This window comes from Diceros bicornis, chromosome 10 (genome assembly GCF_020826845.1).
Source record: "Diceros bicornis minor isolate mBicDic1 chromosome 10, mDicBic1.mat.cur, whole genome shotgun sequence".
NCBI lineage: Eukaryota > Metazoa > Chordata > Mammalia > Perissodactyla > Rhinocerotidae > Diceros > Diceros bicornis.
The window spans coordinates 33,211,494-33,229,784 of NC_080749.1; the positions used below are offsets into that span (position 1 = coordinate 33,211,494).

At 43.3% G+C, this 18,291-nt stretch overlaps 1 protein-coding gene across 2 annotated transcripts in view; it reads left to right on the forward strand.

Annotated features, from left to right (window-relative positions):
• KIF5C (kinesin family member 5C) overlaps positions 1–18,291 on the forward strand; it is a 151,647-nt gene that overhangs the window by 109,188 nt on the left and 24,168 nt on the right. For both annotated transcript variants that reach the window (XM_058548928.1, XM_058548929.1), the window contains 6 exons: positions 4,245–4,433; positions 7,996–8,113; positions 11,370–11,446; positions 12,575–12,684; positions 14,685–14,786; positions 15,020–15,080. In XM_058548928.1, coding sequence (XP_058404911.1) covers positions 4,245–4,433; positions 7,996–8,113; positions 11,370–11,446; positions 12,575–12,684; positions 14,685–14,786; positions 15,020–15,080 — 657 coding nt within the window. The remainder of the gene's footprint in view (positions 1–4,244; positions 4,434–7,995; positions 8,114–11,369; positions 11,447–12,574; positions 12,685–14,684; positions 14,787–15,019; positions 15,081–18,291) is intronic.

The following is an 18,291-nucleotide window of genomic DNA, read 5'->3' on the forward strand; positions in this document are numbered from 1 at the left end:
CTAAATTCGACATCATCCTGCTTTGTGGGAACACTCAGGTTTGGAGTTGGGATTGTTAAATACTAGAAAAGTCTCCCCAAATTACTTCCGTTTACAGACATTTCTGGGAAACATAGAAAGTCCTGCTTGGATGATGGTATGGCATATCTAGGCTTAGAGTATATGACCTCCTGTAAACCTAATCATTCTTTCATGGAACCTCTGTTGTAACTGAATATTTCATGAGTCTTCACGAATGAATCTAATGTTAGCATTGAATTCTCAGACACTATAAAATTAACCCTCTTAAGCTCTGATTTGGTGATGTTATATTTGAGGATTTAAGTTTTAGAAGCATACGTTGGTGTTGAGCAATAAACTTCAGAGGTTGGGGTGATTAAATGTCCCTCAAAATACAAAGGTGGAGTTGATGTATGGGAAGTTGGCGCCTGCTGCTGATAGCGATAAAGGAAGATATTTTTATGCTGAGTTCTAAAATAGAGCTGATGAAAAATGCTAATGAAATCAAGGAGTGTCTGGGTGCTTCAGCATTAAAAAAAAAGAGTCCTTACCTTTGGGAATCTGAAGTATGATTGAGATTATTTTTAAAAACTGAATGTTTTAAAGATATTTTTGGATTCTAGACATTGGATGCCCTAGTTAATTTCATTGACAACTAGTTAATTTCATTGATAACTTTCACTTATAGAGCATTATATTCTTAATCATTTGGGTTTTTTTTTTTAATAATTATGATTTAATTATTAGGACAATGAGAGCTAACAGGAGGAATTATGTGACTTTGGGCAAGTCACTTTACTTCTCTGGGCTTCATTTTCCTAATTTGTAAAATGACAAGATGAACCCAGATTATCTCAAAGATTGTCAGCTCAGAAATTACGTGATATATACAGATATTTCTTAGATCTGTCATTATGGGTACAGATACTTTTCTCTTTTTTTTCCCAGCTTTATTGAGATATAATCGACACATAACATTGTATAAGTTTAAGGTGTATAAGTTGAACGTGTTGATTTGATACATTTATATGTTGTGAAGTGATTACCACTATAACATTCTCTACCACCTCCATCCCATCACATAGTTACCATTTCTTTTTTGTGGTGAGAACATTTAAGATCTACTTTCTTAGCAACATTCGAGTATATGATACAATATTATTAGCTATAATGACCATGCTCTTCATTAGATCCCCAAATTTGTTAATCTTGTGACTGGAAGTTTGTACCCTTTGTCCAATATCTCTCCACTTCCCTCACTCCCCAACCCCTGGTAACTACCACCCTACTCTCTGTTTCTCTGAGTTTGACTTTTTAAGATTCTACATATAAGTGATATCATATAGTTTCCATCTTTCTCTGTCTGACTTATTTCACTTATTTCACTTGAGGGATGAGCCCTCAAGGTTCATCCACATTATTGCAAATGGCAGGATGTCCTTTCTCATGGCTGAATAATATTCCATTGTATATATATACCACATCTTCTTTATCCTCATCTGTGACAGACACTTAGGTTGTTCCCATATCTTGGCTATTGTGAGTAATGCTGCAGTGAACACAGGAATGCGGGTATCTCTGCAAGATCCTGATTTCAATTCCTTTGGCTATATACCCAGAAGTGGGATTATTGGATCATATGGTAGTTCTATTTTTCATTTTTTGAGGAACCACCATACTGTTTTTCATATTGGCTGTATCAATTTGCAATCCTACCAACAGTACACTAGGTACTTTTCTCCACACCCTTACCAACACTAGGTGATAAGTGTTGATAGCCATTCCTACAAGTGTGAAGTGATATCTTATTGTGGTTTTGATTTGCATTTCCCTGATGATTAGTGATATCGAGCACCTTTTCATGTACCTGTTCGCTATTTGTATGTCTTCCTCGGAAAAATGTCTATTCAGTTCCTCTGCCCATTTTTTCATCAGGTTATTAGTTTTTTTGCTATTGAGTTATATGAGTTCTTTATATATTTCGGATATTAACCCCTTATCAGATATATGATTTGCAAATATTTTCTCCCATTCCATAGGTTGCCTTTTCATTTTATTGTTTCTTTTGTTGTGCAGAAGCTTTGGTCCCACCTATTATGGATACTTTTCTTACTGGTTATGACTACTCAATTGATATAATTCTTTTGATCTAAGAAAATGAACAGATCAAGGAAATCTTTTTCACTTATCTTTTATTTTTGTTCCTAAATTTCTATTCTGTTCCCACATGGTCCCTACTTGTAGTACTGTGGGGTGAGGGGGAAAGATGGCAGTTAGTCTCTCCCAGTCCTCAGTTCCAGAATACAACAGGTATGAATGGCCAGGAAACAGAAGAACCCATATTTCTCCAGCTCACTTGTGTCTTGAAACATTTTCAGAGTCCAGGCAATATTTTGTTTAGTCAACAGAACAAGATGAGACCAGAAATGATAAGATGAGCCTAGTGTTGACTTTATCTAGGTTTATTAGTGAGCTTTCTCTTCTTTTCATGTTCCTATATCACTGGGCTTTCCTTAAAACAAAGATTTCTAGGAATCTAGCCACAAACCGAATAGAAAGTTGAGGTAGAGAAAATGAAATGGATTGGATTAGCTGCTAATTTTATTTTGACCAGCCCTGACTTCTTTATTCCCATTCTGCCTTTTAGGTCTTAAAATGTGAACAGTCACCTTACTTACCTTTTGCGTGGCCTAGAAATGGCACCTTGCATGGCCATTCCATTCTCTGGAGACAGAGGGTGGGGTGTGGAGGATGCGGGGGTGACTGTTCTTGTATGGGCAGGGTAGAGGTGGCAGGCAGCATCTGCCTTGCCATGTGAAGGCAGCCTTTTCTCCTGGATTGGTCATTCCTACTGGATCACACATCTAGTATATACTATTGGAGTCATTGTCAGACCCAGGGGAGGGTTATAAATACCATTTCAGCAACAAAGTCTGATTCTTTTTGAAATAATAGTATACTGGAATTACAGAAAACTTTGAACTTACATAACTAAATATATGAACTTTTAAGTGGTAAGAAAACTCACAGTTAAAAGCCATTTGTTTGGAGTATTGTTTTATTTCATCAGGCATGGACTCAAAATCTTTTAGATCCCCTAGGACAAAACTGGGCTTCAGATTCCATATTCCTAGCTCTTAAATGTTTACTGAAAAAATAGTCATGTGATGAGTTAATGACAGCAATAATGACAAAAGTGCACAGTTAGAGTGTACTGTGGAACATCAAAAACTATAGGTGAATGATTGCCTTAGAACCGATAGAAACATCTATTCATGGGCTGGGTACTGGACAGCGCTCTTTTCTCCTGAGGTGCTAGGATGCCCTCTGGTGGTTAAACAAAATATGCACACAGTTATTTTGCTCATCTGGTCAATTGCCATGTTTGCATCTCAGCAAATGGGTTTCTATCCCAAATATCTTACTTCAGTTTTTGTTTCCAGTAGAGCTCTGAAACTTAGACACCAAATATGAGCTCATGCGGGAATGCTGGCTGTCATAATCTTTTCTTCTAAAGGTGGATGTAGACTTATTCTCAGGTGATCTTAAATAATAGGCTAGATTCCTGTCTGCTTGGAAGGGTCAGGCATGTAGAGGCAGGGAAACAGAGTGGTAGTAATGAGAAGTCATGCAGGAAAAGCTTCATCTAGAGGGGCTTTTGGTAATGGCATGTTCTTATTTGTTAGTTTTTTTGTTTGTTTAATTGAGGACTATATAGAAAAATCCTTTTTATTTCAATCCTTGCTTATAGAAACATATTCAAGTCATTAGATGACTTCTCTCTCTGAATAGCAAACTATGGAGAGCATAATTGAAATTTTGATTTGAGATATTATAGGGACTCAGACTCACTTTTAGGAACATGAGGCCTGGCTGCTGTTCTAGAGAGGCAAGGTATAAGACATTGAATGGAACACCTCTTCACAGTTACCTCTTTTTTTAATCATCAATATCTTCTGATACTGTCTCTTATATCCTAAAAATCAGTTGTAATGAAAAACCTGGTTAAGTGAGGATTATATTTATTAGAGGTTTTTAATTGAAAGTTTTATCTGAGTTTCCAGAGAACTTGGGGTTGAATATATAGTATTTTTCAGAGATCATTTTCAGCTTGTGGTCCTGTAAGTAGGGATTCTTAATCAGAAATCCACAGACATCTTGAGGATCCATGGACAGGTTTTAGAGGTCCCATGAACCTCTGAAAATTGTAGGCACTAGTTTTGTGTGTTACCGCCTGTGCTCAGTTGGCAGATGTGAATGGAGTCATTGAAGAGGAATTCACCATGGCTCGTCTGTACATCAGCAAGATGAAGTCGGAGGTCAAGTCCCTGGTGAACCGCAGCAAACAGCTGGAGAGCGCCCAGATGGACTCCAACAGGAAGATGAATGCCAGCGAGCGGGAGCTGGCAGCTTGCCAGCTGCTCATCTCCCAGGTAGGTCACACTGTCGTCTCATTTCACACCCTTGATCTCTTGAAATCTGCTTCTTCCATGCTCTTTCTGGGGCTGATGGTACATAATAGGGATAGTTGATGACTTTGCTTTATATAAGACCTGTCCATGGCCTCCCCAGGCAATGATGGCCCAGGCTAATTCTTTTTTTTTTTTTTTTTTTTGTGAGGAGATCAGCCCTGAGCTAACATCCGCCAATCCTCCTCTTTTTTTGCTGAGGAAGACGGCCCTGGGCTAACATCGATGCCTATCTTCCTCCACTTTATATGGGACGCCGCCACAGCATGGCTTACCAAGCAGTACTTCGGTGCGCGCCCGGGATCCGAACCAGCGAACCCCGGGCCGCCGCAGCGGAGCGCGCGCACCTAACCGCTTGCGCCACCGGGCCGGCCCCAGGCTAATTCTTAAGGCTAGATTTTGTTGTATGAATTACATGAATGACCTTCAATCCTTTTTTAAAGAATGTGTCTATATATCCCTATGTAGTTATCTATGGATAGTTAGGTAGGTAGGTGTATAGATAGAGACATGTAATGAATGGACAAGATCAGGTGGAATCTAAAACTCATCAGTGAAGACAACATTCCTTCATCTGTTAATCTCTACCACAGGTCCGATATTATATGGGAAAAAGAAACTACTGTTACTACTACTATTATTAATAGTAGTAGCAGGTAACATTTTATTGAGTGTTTACTATGTACCCATATACTGTGCCAAGCACTTTACTTGCATTATCTCACTTGATCTTAAAAAAATTCTGGTGGACAGGTTTTATTACTGTTCCTATTTTTCAGATAAGGAAACTGAGACTTAGAAACATTAAATATACTGTCCAAACTCATGCAGCTGTGAAAGGCAGAGCTGGGACTCAAACCAACGTGTGTGTGAACTGAAAGCCTTGAAGGGACTTTCAAGCCCCAGGGCACATTTCATTCGCTCAGTAAGGCTGCTCCTCTTCCCATTGGAATGGCATTTTCATTTTAGTAAGGTGGTTTCAGAAAACCGCAGCCTGGTTCCTGGTGTGCCACTGATATCTGAGCTTGGTGTGTGGGGTCTGAGGCTTCTGTGAGTGCTGCTCTCTGCCTTATACCAGGCATTCAAACAGCTCAAGTCGTTCGGGGGGAAACAGATACCAGCATGGAGTGTGGCATCCAATATTCTGAGAGGTACAAAAGCATACTCCATTCTGGGATGCCTTTAAACATACTAATAAGTGATCACAGAACCATCTCCAGCCTCCTTGACTCCCACCATAATAATCTAAGAGATGCAATTAAAACATCAGGGTTCCATTTTATAACTAACATAATAAGCAAAAGTGTATTAAAAAGATTATTCAATGCTGGTGTGTGATAGTGAGATTTATATATATTGTGGAGAAAAGCATAATTTGGTCAGGTCCTTTTGGAAAGTACTCTGGGAATCAAAACCTATAAAAATGTAAGTACACTTTGGTCCAGTTATTTCACTTATGGTATTTTTCATTGGTAATGAAAATAAAAATTTTCATTTCATATGGTATTGTCATTTCCTGATTAAAAATATGAAAAGCTTATATGGAAGATGTTGAGTGCAGTTTTATTTACATTACAATAAAATACCCAAATATCTATTGATAGATTAATAACAAAAGTTACATGGAAGAATATTATGTGGCTCTTACAAAAAATTAATAAAACCTAGCCATTTGGAAAGTATAATTATATAAAGTTAAGTGAAAATGCAAATGCTGAGTTCTATCTAGGCTATGCTTTGCAACTTTGTAAAATATGCATTCATATAGATAAGACTAGGAACATAAGGGAGAAATAGTTGATAAATTAGAGTAGTTTAGGTGAAATTTTTACCACTTTTTCTGGATTTGCTTTACTATTTGACATTTTTATCATTTATAAAAATTGAGAAGAAAAATGATCACCATTAGGGCACCGTACACCTCAAGCCTGATTTCCAGATCACTCATTACACTGATGGCGTGTACTTTTGGATAGTCTTACCCCTAACATGTGGGGGCCAAGGCAGGAGTACAAATAGAGGCCCCACAGCCTGCAGCCCACTGTTACCTCTTTTCATCTGGATGGACCACCCTCCATGTCCAAATCCCTTCTGCACTTTCTCTGAACTGATGGAAGTGTGTAACTGTGTCAGCTGTAATCTATGTAAGTGGATGATGGAGGCAGCATGCTGGCCCTGGGATTGGCTTTACCGCCATTGGAGTAGGGAGTGTCTAGGTTCCCAGTACTCAAAGTGAGGTCTAGAAGGGGATATGGGTTCCAGGTGGGCGCACTCCCTTGGCACATGAGCTCTTTTCTCAGTGGAGTGGAGTGCAGCCAGAGGACAGCACAAATCGGGTGCTTTAAAGCATAGAGCCAAGACTGGGGACTCAGTGGCTCAGATCTTAGAGTGACTCTGGCCTTGGGTATATGAGATCAGAGTCAGAAATATCAGGATGTTTGGGGGTGAAAGAATACCTGTGTTAGTTACACAGTGCATTCTACATTAGCAACAAATACAGTTTCCATTAGGGGCTATTTTGTGCTCTGCTACAATTTACACAGAGCCAAAGAATCAATCATTATTCCCTGGCGTTCAAATGTAAGAGAAACCTTGGCTCTTTATTTTCTGACGTTATCTAAGGAATCTGACAAAATATTTCTCGCTAAAATGCTATTATCTTCTTTGTTTACGCTCATGTTCTTCACCAAAAGCTGTGCTTATAAAATGACTGCTCGAACTGAGTCCCATTTCCCAGAGGTTATTTCATTAGATTAGAGCTCAGTCTCCAGGGTCTTCCTGCCTGAATGTGAACCCTCTAGATCTGGAACGGGGAGTGTCTGCACATTTCTACCTGCCTAGAAGTGATTACTGCCCCTCTTCAGTCAGTGAGCGCCCATTCATCCATGCCAGTAATATTTAGTAAGCATGTACATTATACTCTCATGGAGCTAACAAGTAAAAAAAAAAAGAAAAATCATGTAGAAGTTAGGTGCAATAAGAAAATGTTGAGGCCTGAGTGATAAGGATCTAGCCAGGACTATGTCTGGGAGTGTGGGGCAAGAGTTTGCTAGGAAGAGGAAAATATAAAATGCAAAGTCCCTGAGACAGGAATTGGTGTGTTTGAGAGACAGAAAAAGAAAAGACATAATATTTGACTTCCAAAGACAGAATCCAGAGGCATGGGTTCAAAGAATGGGGCCTCTAGACATTTTCCCAGCCCCTTTTTCTCCAGCACCCTCTGTTTTCTAAGAGGAGGAAAATCAGCTTGGGTTTTGGTATCTCACTTGAGGGGATGATAAGGAGGGGCATGGCCATGAGTGGTGTCTGTGGGGAATGAAGCAGAGACACACATGGGAGAAGCAGAGGACTGTCTTGGTCCATGATCCCGGATCCCAAACAAAGGGGAGAATATGCACCATTTGGTGTTGAACTCAAAAAAGGGACTCAAGAACGCCTCCTCTGTTGCATCTTCCCATCAGACGGTCCCAGGCAAGCCACTTGCTAGTCATTCACTCCTCCTTTTTATCTATCTGCTTGTTTAAAGCACGAAGCCAAGATCAAATCCCTGACAGACTACATGCAGAACATGGAACAGAAGAGGAGGCAGCTGGAGGAGTCCCAGGACTCACTCAGTGAAGAGCTGGCCAAGCTCCGAGCCCAAGGTAAATAAGTGACTACTTTGCGGGTGTCAAAGTCTTGGCCTAAATCAGACACTCTCTAGTTGGCTGGACTCATGATGTTTAGTTTTGCTCAATTAAAGCCTTTCCAGGTCTACTGAAAGCAATGGCATAATTGGAAAAAAAAGGAGAAACATCTAGAAGACTGCCCCCACCCCATATCTGCTCCTCTCCCCATTTTCCCTCAGTCCACCCTGCTGCCTGAGTCAGAATCCTCTCCCCTCTCCACCTCCTGCCTCCAGTCTGTCCCCAAGGCCTGTTGATTTGACTGGCCAGATGCTCCTCTGGTTCTGCTCATCTCTGTCTTCATTGTCGCTGTCCTTAATCCTAATTAAGAATTGTGGCCACATCCATCACTGAGGGTCCCACCCCCAGTCTGCTCTAGGCTGGCCACTGTGCTGCGTCCCAGGGGACTACAGTCATGCGCCACATAACAATGTTTCGGTCAATGATGGGACCGCATGTATGACAGTGGTCCCGTGAGATTAGTACCCTACAGCCTAGGTGTGAGTAGGCTGTACCATCTAGGTTTGTGTAACTGGTGTAGGAGAGGAAGAAATTTTTCTCTACCATTTTAATTTCTTCTGGCTGATCTAAGAATTAAATTGACATGAGACAGAATAACAGGAGAAAAACAAACAAAAGTTTAATAGCATGTATACCTGAGAGAAACCCAGGAAAATCAAGTAACTCACCAAAATGGCTGAAGCTCTCACCTTAAATACCATCCTCAGCTGAAAACAAAAGATGATGTTGGGGGTGAAGAGAGTCAGGGACTTCAAACAGAAGGAAGGCAATTCACAGGTGGGTGAAAAGGAGCAAACATTTCAAAAACAAGTATTTGATCACACAGAAATAGAAGAACACAGAGGGGAGCCCAACAAACAGGCTTTTCTAGGTTCCTCCCTGTCTACCACCTAGTTCCTGTTTTGCTAAGGTGATAGCTCCTTCCTGAGACAGGCTCTTTTGTTTGTTTGTTTGTTTTGGTGAAGAAGATTGGCCCTGAGCTAACGTCTGTTGCCAATCTTCCTCTTTTTGCTGAGGAAGATTAGCCCTAAACTAACAACCGTGCCCAGCCTCCTCTATTTTGCATGTGGGATGCCGTCACAGCATGACTTGATGAGTGGTGTGTAGGTCTGCACCTGGGATTTGAACCTGCGAACCCTGGGTGGCCAAAGCGGAGCGCACGAACCTGACCCCTATGCCAGTGGGCTGGCCCCTGAGATGGGCATTTTTAATCTGAATTCTTATAGGCAGTTAAGGGGGTGGTAGACAAGAAAAACTTTCTGAGTCTTTTGTTTCTTAAAAATAATCAGCCTAAAATAATCCTCATGTTAAAGAGACACGTTTTGGAGCGGCAAATTTTGTTCCCCTTCAGTACACTCTTTGATACTTGCACAACAATGAAATCACCTAACAACACATTTCTCAGAATGTATCCCTGTTGTTAAGCGACGCTTGACTGTATTCTAAAATCAGATTCTATCTTGTGCCCAACCCCATGCTTCTGACCCTTCCATGGTGTCTGTTGTTCTTAATATAAAGTCTGAACTTCTACCAATGACTTCCCTGCACCCTCCATCCTTTGAACAAGCTCTTCCCTTTGCCAGGCAGCCTCCCAGCCCCCTTTCCATAGGGAAGTGCCTGACACATAGGAAGCACTCAATCAATATGAATAAAGAGAAGCAGAAATTCAAGAGAGGTGACTAGAAATACAGAAACCAGAACAGGATCTAGAATATATGCATTGTGGTGAAACTGGAACACATGTAATATTATGGGTTGCAATGAAAATCGTTAGAGTCCTTTTGGAAAGCGTTTTGAAGATACATAATAATCATAGCACTTTTCATACCTTTTGATCCTCATATCTCAAATATTCATTGCAGATTTACTTATATTAGTGGGAAAAAAAAGAGGAAGCCACCTAAATATCCAACAGTAGGAAGCCACCTAAATATCCAACAGTTGAATGAACTGTATAGTATGTTGTTTAATAGAAGATTTTTTTCATACTGGAGATGAAGTACATGGAGGCAGTGCAGCTATGCTTACAATGCAACCTTAGATTAAAAATCATAATGTGTAATTTTATCTTTACTCTGGTTATAACATTTAAAAATCAAAGGATATTTGTGTTCCAAGGCCTACAAATTAATATTTGAAATGAAAATGGTTTTGATAGGGTAACAGGATTGGTGATGATGTTATCATTTTTTATTTCCTTTATTGTTAAATAGTTATTTGCTTGGTAAATACATATTTTTTCAAATGCCAAAGCAAATTAAAAAAGAAAGAGAACATACCTGCACTCGCCATGACCTTGTAATGTTTTCTTTGTGTGATAACGGATGAATGTTAGGAATAGAGTGCTCCACCCAAAACTTGACGTAGAAAAGAACTTTTCCCTCTTATAAATGGCTCTTGCAGTGGTGCCACCGAGTAGAAATAAAATAGAAGGGAGAAGACGTGAAATAAAGTGGAACAGACTAGAGAGAATACTTAATGACTTGAATGTCACTGTCTTAAACCATTTTGCTCCCTCCACCTGCACCTCCCAACTCAGGCTGCCCACTAACGGTGTGTCAGGGAGTGTCGCTGACCACGAATGGGCTGGGACTGGCCCCCCTGGAAGTGTGCCACACAGCAGCCCTGCCCCAAATATGGGGCCTTCCTGTTTAATCTGGAGAGTGTTATTTTATATTTCTATTCTCTTTATTCTTATCCTTAGATTATGTTTTCCTGCTCCAGATTCTTAGAGAATAAACAGCTTACCCATGGGAGGTAAATTAGCTCTTTCTGGAAATCTAATAGTGGCATGAATCCAAACGCCACTAACAATCACAGAGTGTTTTATAATCTACAAAGCACGTTTGTGTACATTGCATCTTTATGTACATCGCCTCGGAGTTGCTCCCCGAGGCCAGGTGGGGAACTAGTTCTCCAAGGCGTGAGGTGATGCACAACCAGGTCCATTCTAGAGTGGCCTGCTCCAAGGTAGCACCTACAATCGCCACTCTGCCCCAGAGGACTTAGGTAATATCCCAGGAGGGGGTCAGCCCTGCCTTAGCCAGAAGTCCTCCTTAGGAAGTACATTCCTATAATTATACCATGGTTGCAATTGGTGGTATAAGCTGGTGTTTCACTCTATTGCTGTTCTTTTCTTTTGTTTTTTAATTTTTACTTTTGAGTGTGAGTCCTGCCAGTTAAATCTTAAATCATCATTTAAAATTCAAAACAGAAAAAATGCACGAAGTCAGCTTCCAGGATAAGGAAAAGGAACATCTGACGCGGCTGCAGGATGCTGAGGAGATGAAGGTGTGTATGGCCGCCTCTTCCACCGAGCCTAGCATGCATTTGGACTGGATTTTCTTGTTCTAAGAAAATCTGTCTCCTTCAAAAATGTGTGTGGCAGTGTGGGAGGGAGAGGGGAGAGACTGATGCTAGGCATTCAGAACCATTCTCAGAGTGTGGCCTGGCTTAGAAATCTTGGAGGTGTCTAAAAACTCTAGATGTCTGTAGATAATAATGTTACATTAGTACATTTTTCTTCCCCATTCCTGATGAAGTGGGAAAGAGCACCACCTCCCAGTCACTGTGTGGGCCACACTGTTGGAGTTAACGTCTGAAGAAATGTTGGCCCCTCCTTTGAATGGAAGAAAACACCCCTCTCCTCTACCTTTTTAAAGAAACACCCAAAATTTGAATTTCCATCTTAAACATACAAATCTTTATTTTTGGTCACATTTATGGTCCAAAATAAATTTGTCCATAAATTGTCCATTTGTGGACGGTAAAGGAAAATGTAGGAAAAATGATTGGGAAACAAGATTTTTAGGTGAATAAAATGAGATATAAGAAAATGTAGAATTTTATTAGGTGTAGGCAAACTATAAGCTCATTGGGCATAAGCCCATAGTTAAAGCGGTGCCCACAGCATGACCCTGCTCCAGCCAACAGCACAATCGTCCTCACCTTGATGGGCCGTCTCCTGGTTTCACATCGCTTTGGTGAAAATATCTCCTTTGAACATCACCATAAATGTGTGCAGTGGGCAGGGTGGGGACAATTATCTAAATTTTACAGGTGAGGAAATGCGGCTCACACAGGTTACATGGCTTGCCTGAGGTCACCGGGTAGTAAGAGGTCCATGCCCTCTGATTTACCTGGCCGGAGAAGCCATGTAGCTCAAGTGAGCTGTAGAAGGTGAGGGGAAAACTTTTTACTGAAGCAATGGGCTAATTTGCTCCTAGGACCCACTCAGTTTTATTTCAGATCCTTGGGTTTTGTTGTCCCAGTAAAGGATGGCGGGTTCTGGGGGGCCCCCGTTTGGGGATCTGACAGCCAAGGGGTATGGGGTAGGGGGTAGAAGTGATCCAAGGCTTGTCACCGAGTGGGCTCAGAGCCAACGAGTGGATGACACATCTCTCCTGGCCTGGCTTGCAGAAGGCGCTGGAGCAGCAGATGGAGAGCCACCGGGAAGCTCACCAGAAGCAGCTGTCCAGACTTCGAGATGAAATTGAGGAGAAGCAGAAAATCATTGATGAGATTCGGGAGTGAGTTGGCATGGGGGCTCTCAGGGCGTAGGGGTGGGCGTGGCTCTTGGGCCAGCCTGGAAGGATGTGGCTTTTAGCCGAGGTCTCTACTCTCCTCGCCCTGTGGGCCCTGTGCTCCGCCCTGGTGCCCCAGTGGGCTGGATGTGCTGCTTCCATGGTCTGTTCTGCCATCTGGAGCTGAGCCTCTGGGGGCTCTGGTAGGGCAGGTGGCAGGTGGGCCCAGCTGCCCTTCCTAGTCCTCGTGGAGCAGGGTCACGTTGGTGCCTCAGCTGGGCAGACATGTGATGGGGACACAAAAAACCCCTAAATTGGTCCTGACTCAGGGATTCTGATAGGTTGATAAATACTCCAGAGAAGACAGCTCCCACTGCCTCCTCACCCCAACACGTACATGCACACTGCAGAGCTCCGAGCCGCCTGGTTGCACGTGCACACTGCGTAGGGACCCACACTGTTGTGTGTCTATGCTCGTGGACCTGTGGCATTCGCCAGGATGGCATCATTGCAGCTTGTCTCTGGTGATGCCCTCCTCAAGGTCATTCTCCTGTCCTGTCACAGCCACTGAAGAGCCCCCTGCTCCATAACAACCTCTCCCTCCTCCTCTCTTACCTTCCCGCCTCATTGGTACCAAGCCCGGAGGTGCCTTCAGGATCCCCTCCTGATGGTTCTTAGCGTTTTTACACAGTGAGTCCCTTGGCAATCTTTGAACCTCTTAGTGGAATAATGTTTTTAAATGACCCAAATAAAAGACATAGGAAAACAAAGAAAACCAATTATGTAAAAATACAGTTTCATCCACTGACACCCTCCTGCCGGCCCCCCAGGACTAGACCAAAGGCTCCCTCCCCTCCCCCTTTCTGCAGATGAAGGAACAGATTTCTATGTGGAAAGCAAGGTTAAATGATTTACTTAGGGTCACACTGCTAAATAGGAACCAAAGCGGAGTTAGAATTTAATTCTCCAGACTACTGATCCAAATCTCTTTTCAGCGTTGTGAGCTGCTCGCACAGCCCATTTGCATTTTAAAAGAGGAGACCAGTAAGCAGAGCAAAAGCGTAAATGGTGTGATGGGGATTCTGAGCACGGTCCACCTAAGGAAAGCACTCCACATGTCTCCCACCTCTCCTTCTGGGCGACCCCATGCCGTCGTTCATGTTGTGCTTTCCCCTGCAAGCATGTCTCACGTCTGTTATTCTGATTAATCATCCACAAAATGTTCAACTTGAGGGGGAGAGGAGAGAGGGAAGGAAGGCGAGAAGGAGGGAGGGTCCGTGAGCGAGTTATCAGGTGGGGAAGTTTCCTTGGCCTGTGCCTTTCAAGGGGACTCTGGGTTTTCCTCAGACAGTGCCTGATCTGTTCCGTCATAGTCAGAGGCATGCCATACAAACGATTTTATCAGCACTGGGCTGATGTAAGCGTTGGCCTAATGCCCCCAACTGGATGGCGAGTTTCTTTTTTGCAGCAAACCCTGGGCTTCCTTTGTGTTTCCTCCCTCTGAACCCCCTTCTTGAAGATTGCACAGATCGGACCTGCCCCTGTGTCAGCCAGGAATTTGGATTCAGGAGATGTTTGCAGAATATCAGACCAGAGAAAAAGGGAAGGGCAAAATGGCCAAATAATGTTCCCTGAGTGGGTGCATGCCATCTGGAGGGCAGACAAAGCAAAATTCTTCTGACTTTTTCTCTGGGCTCTCTTTGTCTGTTTTAAAATATCAGCCCTTTTCCCATCTCATTATTTCCCCCCCAAAGCTCTTACACAAGCCAACTATAAATACATGCTCAAAGCCTTATGTTTCATACCTCTTTGATGCTCCCCAGAAATTAGTTTTCTCTTGGGTAGGAGGAAGCTGTGAGGTTGTTTCTCTGATCCCTCACCGTCCTCCCAAATTGATGCCTTTGTTGCGTAGAATTAATGGGGTTGGAACAGAACCACGTGTTTAGCCGGAGGACTCGGAACTTCAGACTGATGCGGAACGTATCACTTTTTCCTCTCAATTTCAGTTTGAATCAGAAACTGCAACTGGAACAAGAGAAGCTCAGCTCTGATTATAACAAGCTGAAAATAGAGGACCAGGAGAGAGAACTGAAGCTGGAAAAGCTCTTGTGAGTGCACTTTACGTACCTCCTCTGCATCTCTCAGCCCTGTCAAGTCTTGTGAAGTCTACTCTTGTGATTCAGATACCCAGATATCCTGGTTAGGTCAGGCCAATGTAAAAACAGACAATGCATATTTGTGTGAGTTGGTTTGTTTTGTTGATTTATCTGCAGATGCAAATGGTATCTGTGGCAATCTCTGGTGCCCCTTTGGTGGTTCATGGTTCCTTTTTGTTTTTTAGATTGCTCAATGATAAAAGGGAACAAGCCAGAGAGGACCTCAAAGGGCTGGAGGAGACAGTGGTATGTCAACATGTTTCCCAATTCATTTTAGTCTCAAAGATCAGATTAGTTGATGATTTGTTGAACTTGTTTATTCTAAAATTTTTTCTGTGCACACCTTCCTTGCATATCATTTTAGATATATCATAAGTGAGAGGTGTAGAATTTATTCCCTAGCTCTTGACAGAATGATTAACCATCAGTCAATCAATCAGATAATCCATTCATCCATCCTTAGTGCCGTAACCCTGGATCCCCTGAGTGGGAATTAAACTGAACTGCAAATCAATGGCTGCAATTTTACAGCCTCTGCACGTTGTGACTTACTTCCATTCAACATTCAGCAAGATATTTCTAGTAAGGGCTGGCATTCTTCTAGGTGCTTGAGTTACATCAGCAAACAACAGAGTAAGATCCTGCCCCTTGTGAAGCTTACCTGCAGCTGGGGGAGACAGACAATGAACAAGGAAGTAAATCATGACCTCCATTAGATGGGTATAGAAAGTGCAGAGGGTGGTGGTTGGGACACGAGAAGGCGCCAGGAGGAGGTGACACTTGAGCAGGGATGAAGCAGGTGCAAGAGTGAGCCATGGGGATATCTGGGGGAAGAATCTTCCAAGCAGAGGCAACAGCCTCTGCCAAGGCCCTGAGGTGAGCCCATGCCTGGCATGTTGGGGAACAGCAGGGAGATTAGTGTGGCTGTGGCCAAGAGAAAGAAGGAGTAGGAAGTGGGCACAGAGAGGTCAAGGCAAGAGGGGGCGCAGGCCAGGTAGGGCCTTGAGACCTGCTGGGTTTGGGGCAGAGGAGTGACAGGTCCACTTACCTTTGGAAAGGCTCATCATTTGAAATCCTGGTTTGTTTTGTCCGTCCTGCATCTGAATTCACTGGGTTTGTCTCCTCTGGTCAACTTCCATTTCAGTGGCTCTAGAGGATGGCTGCCTGGCTCCGAGGGCCCTCAAGAGCCCTTCAAAGTGCTACACCAGCCAGTGTTTGAAGACAGACCATCCCAAATAGCCACTCAATTTGGTGAAAACATGTGCAGTTATTTCAAAGATATAACAACAGACAGAAACTGTTGTTTAGACACAGTCATATGTTTTGATTCCATTCATGTGTCATGTGAATATACGTGGGTCTGAGCCTGTCTCCAAGAACCAGGTGACCCCAGGCTGTAGGCACTGGTTGCTCAAGGCTGGACCTGAGGCTCTGCTCTGGCCCCTGGGCCGGTGTTGGTTGCTTCTCAAAGCCAGGTGGAGGAACGGAGGGTACAAGCTGTTCAGGAGAAAAGTAAGATGACTGTATTCAAAGGAAGTCAGGCCTTCCGAGGATGGTGGAGATGACGGTCAGGGCGGCTGTGGGGGCAACTGAAATGAAGCCATGAAATTGCTTCATCTGTGTCTGTTTAACTGGAGAAGTGATACCCATAATTAGAGATAATTATAAAAATTCAGAAAAATATTGAGCATTAAAATGTTACCATATTCCCACCAGCCAGAGATAAATGATGTTTTAGTATCTTTTCTTCCTTTACACCTATGAACTCTTGCACACTCCCTTACCCTGCCATACCCGCCCTTCCACACCCTCACACAGATGTTCACTCTTTTACCTCCCACTCTCTCACAGTCTCACTCACTTACAACTTACCCACACTCGTGCACAATTACTTGTTCCCTCACACAGATTCATGTACACACATCATCACACACACTCACACCCACACTTACACCACTCTATGCAAGTGCTTATACTCACTCACTGTCACACCACAGGCCCTCACTTTCATGTTCTCATGCCTGTGCTCATCTACGCACTCACACACCTTCACTCTCATCCACCCCCCAGGTACTTACAACTTGCACGCATTCACTTAACACACCCCCATGACATACACACACATTCACACTCACTAACGAGCATTCACACCTTCTCACTCACAAGTCATTCTCATGAACTCATTCACTCTCACATTCTTGCTAACCCTCAACTCACACCTTTACTCACACCCACGCTCATTTGTACACACACGCATGTACCCTTGCACAAATGCTCACTTAGTACATTCCACCAACACATTCATATGTAGTCACATTCTGACACTCACAAGCACTCACACTCTTGCCCACTTACACAGTCACTCACATATACTCATTCACTCTCACACTCTCGCTCACCTTCACTCACACGTTTACACTCATCCCCATATGCTCACTCAGACTCCCATGCTTTCTCTTTTTCACACTCACTCGAGCATATTCTTTTGCCTTTTTGGTGTTTTGAATACATTTTTTAACCACACATTTTCCTCACTGTCCTCCTCATATCTATCCACTCGTTCTCTCTCCCTCCCTCCCCCCGACCCTCCCACCCACTCACTTTCATTCCCACACTCACATTCACACCCTCCCCCACACACTCGCTCACATGCCTGCTCCCTCTCACTCGCACACCCCCCCACACACCCAGTCACCCACACGTGGACAGACCCACTGACACAGTGGCTCCCACTTTCTCTCACTCACCACCCACACACATCACACACATATGCTATTTAAACCCAAAATTGGAACCTGACAGTATGTGCCATTTTAGACTTGGGTGTTTTCACTTAACTTTCCATCAGAATCCTCCCCAAGCTGTAAATGTGCTTCAGAAATAGGCTTAACTGTCCTCAGCTGACCCTTCTTGAGCCCCCTTTAGCTCAAGCCCTGTTCTGCCTCCTTGCATGTCTAGGCGGGGCGGGGGATGGAACCTGCCGTCCAAGGCTTGGAGTCTGTGAAGCCCCCTCCAGGGGACCACGTTGGAAAAGGCTGACTGGCTGTCGAGGGCATCTCTGGGCCCCAGGCAGCCAGCATGCTTTAACAGGACACTTGATCTTGGCTCTGGGGCTGGACCCCCCTCCTGCTTTGTTGATGGGCCTTGTGTTTGAGTCTCTCTGGTCCCACCCTCGCTGTCCACTCTGACCAGAAGCTGAGCCCTGAGCTTTTACACAGAGGGCAGCGGCCGTGACGGGGAACGATTTGACGGAAGGGAGTTGGGGAGTGGAGTGAGGGAATGATAATGAATGTGATGGAGGAAAATTCATTGCTATAGGAAGCCAAATGATAGTTGCCTAAGCATAAATGTGCAACTTATAAACTATTTTGAAGATCTTTAACTGCTCCTCCTAAACTGTTGAATTCACCTAAAAACAAACAAAAATGAGAGAAAGTTGCCAAACTCAGGACTGTAT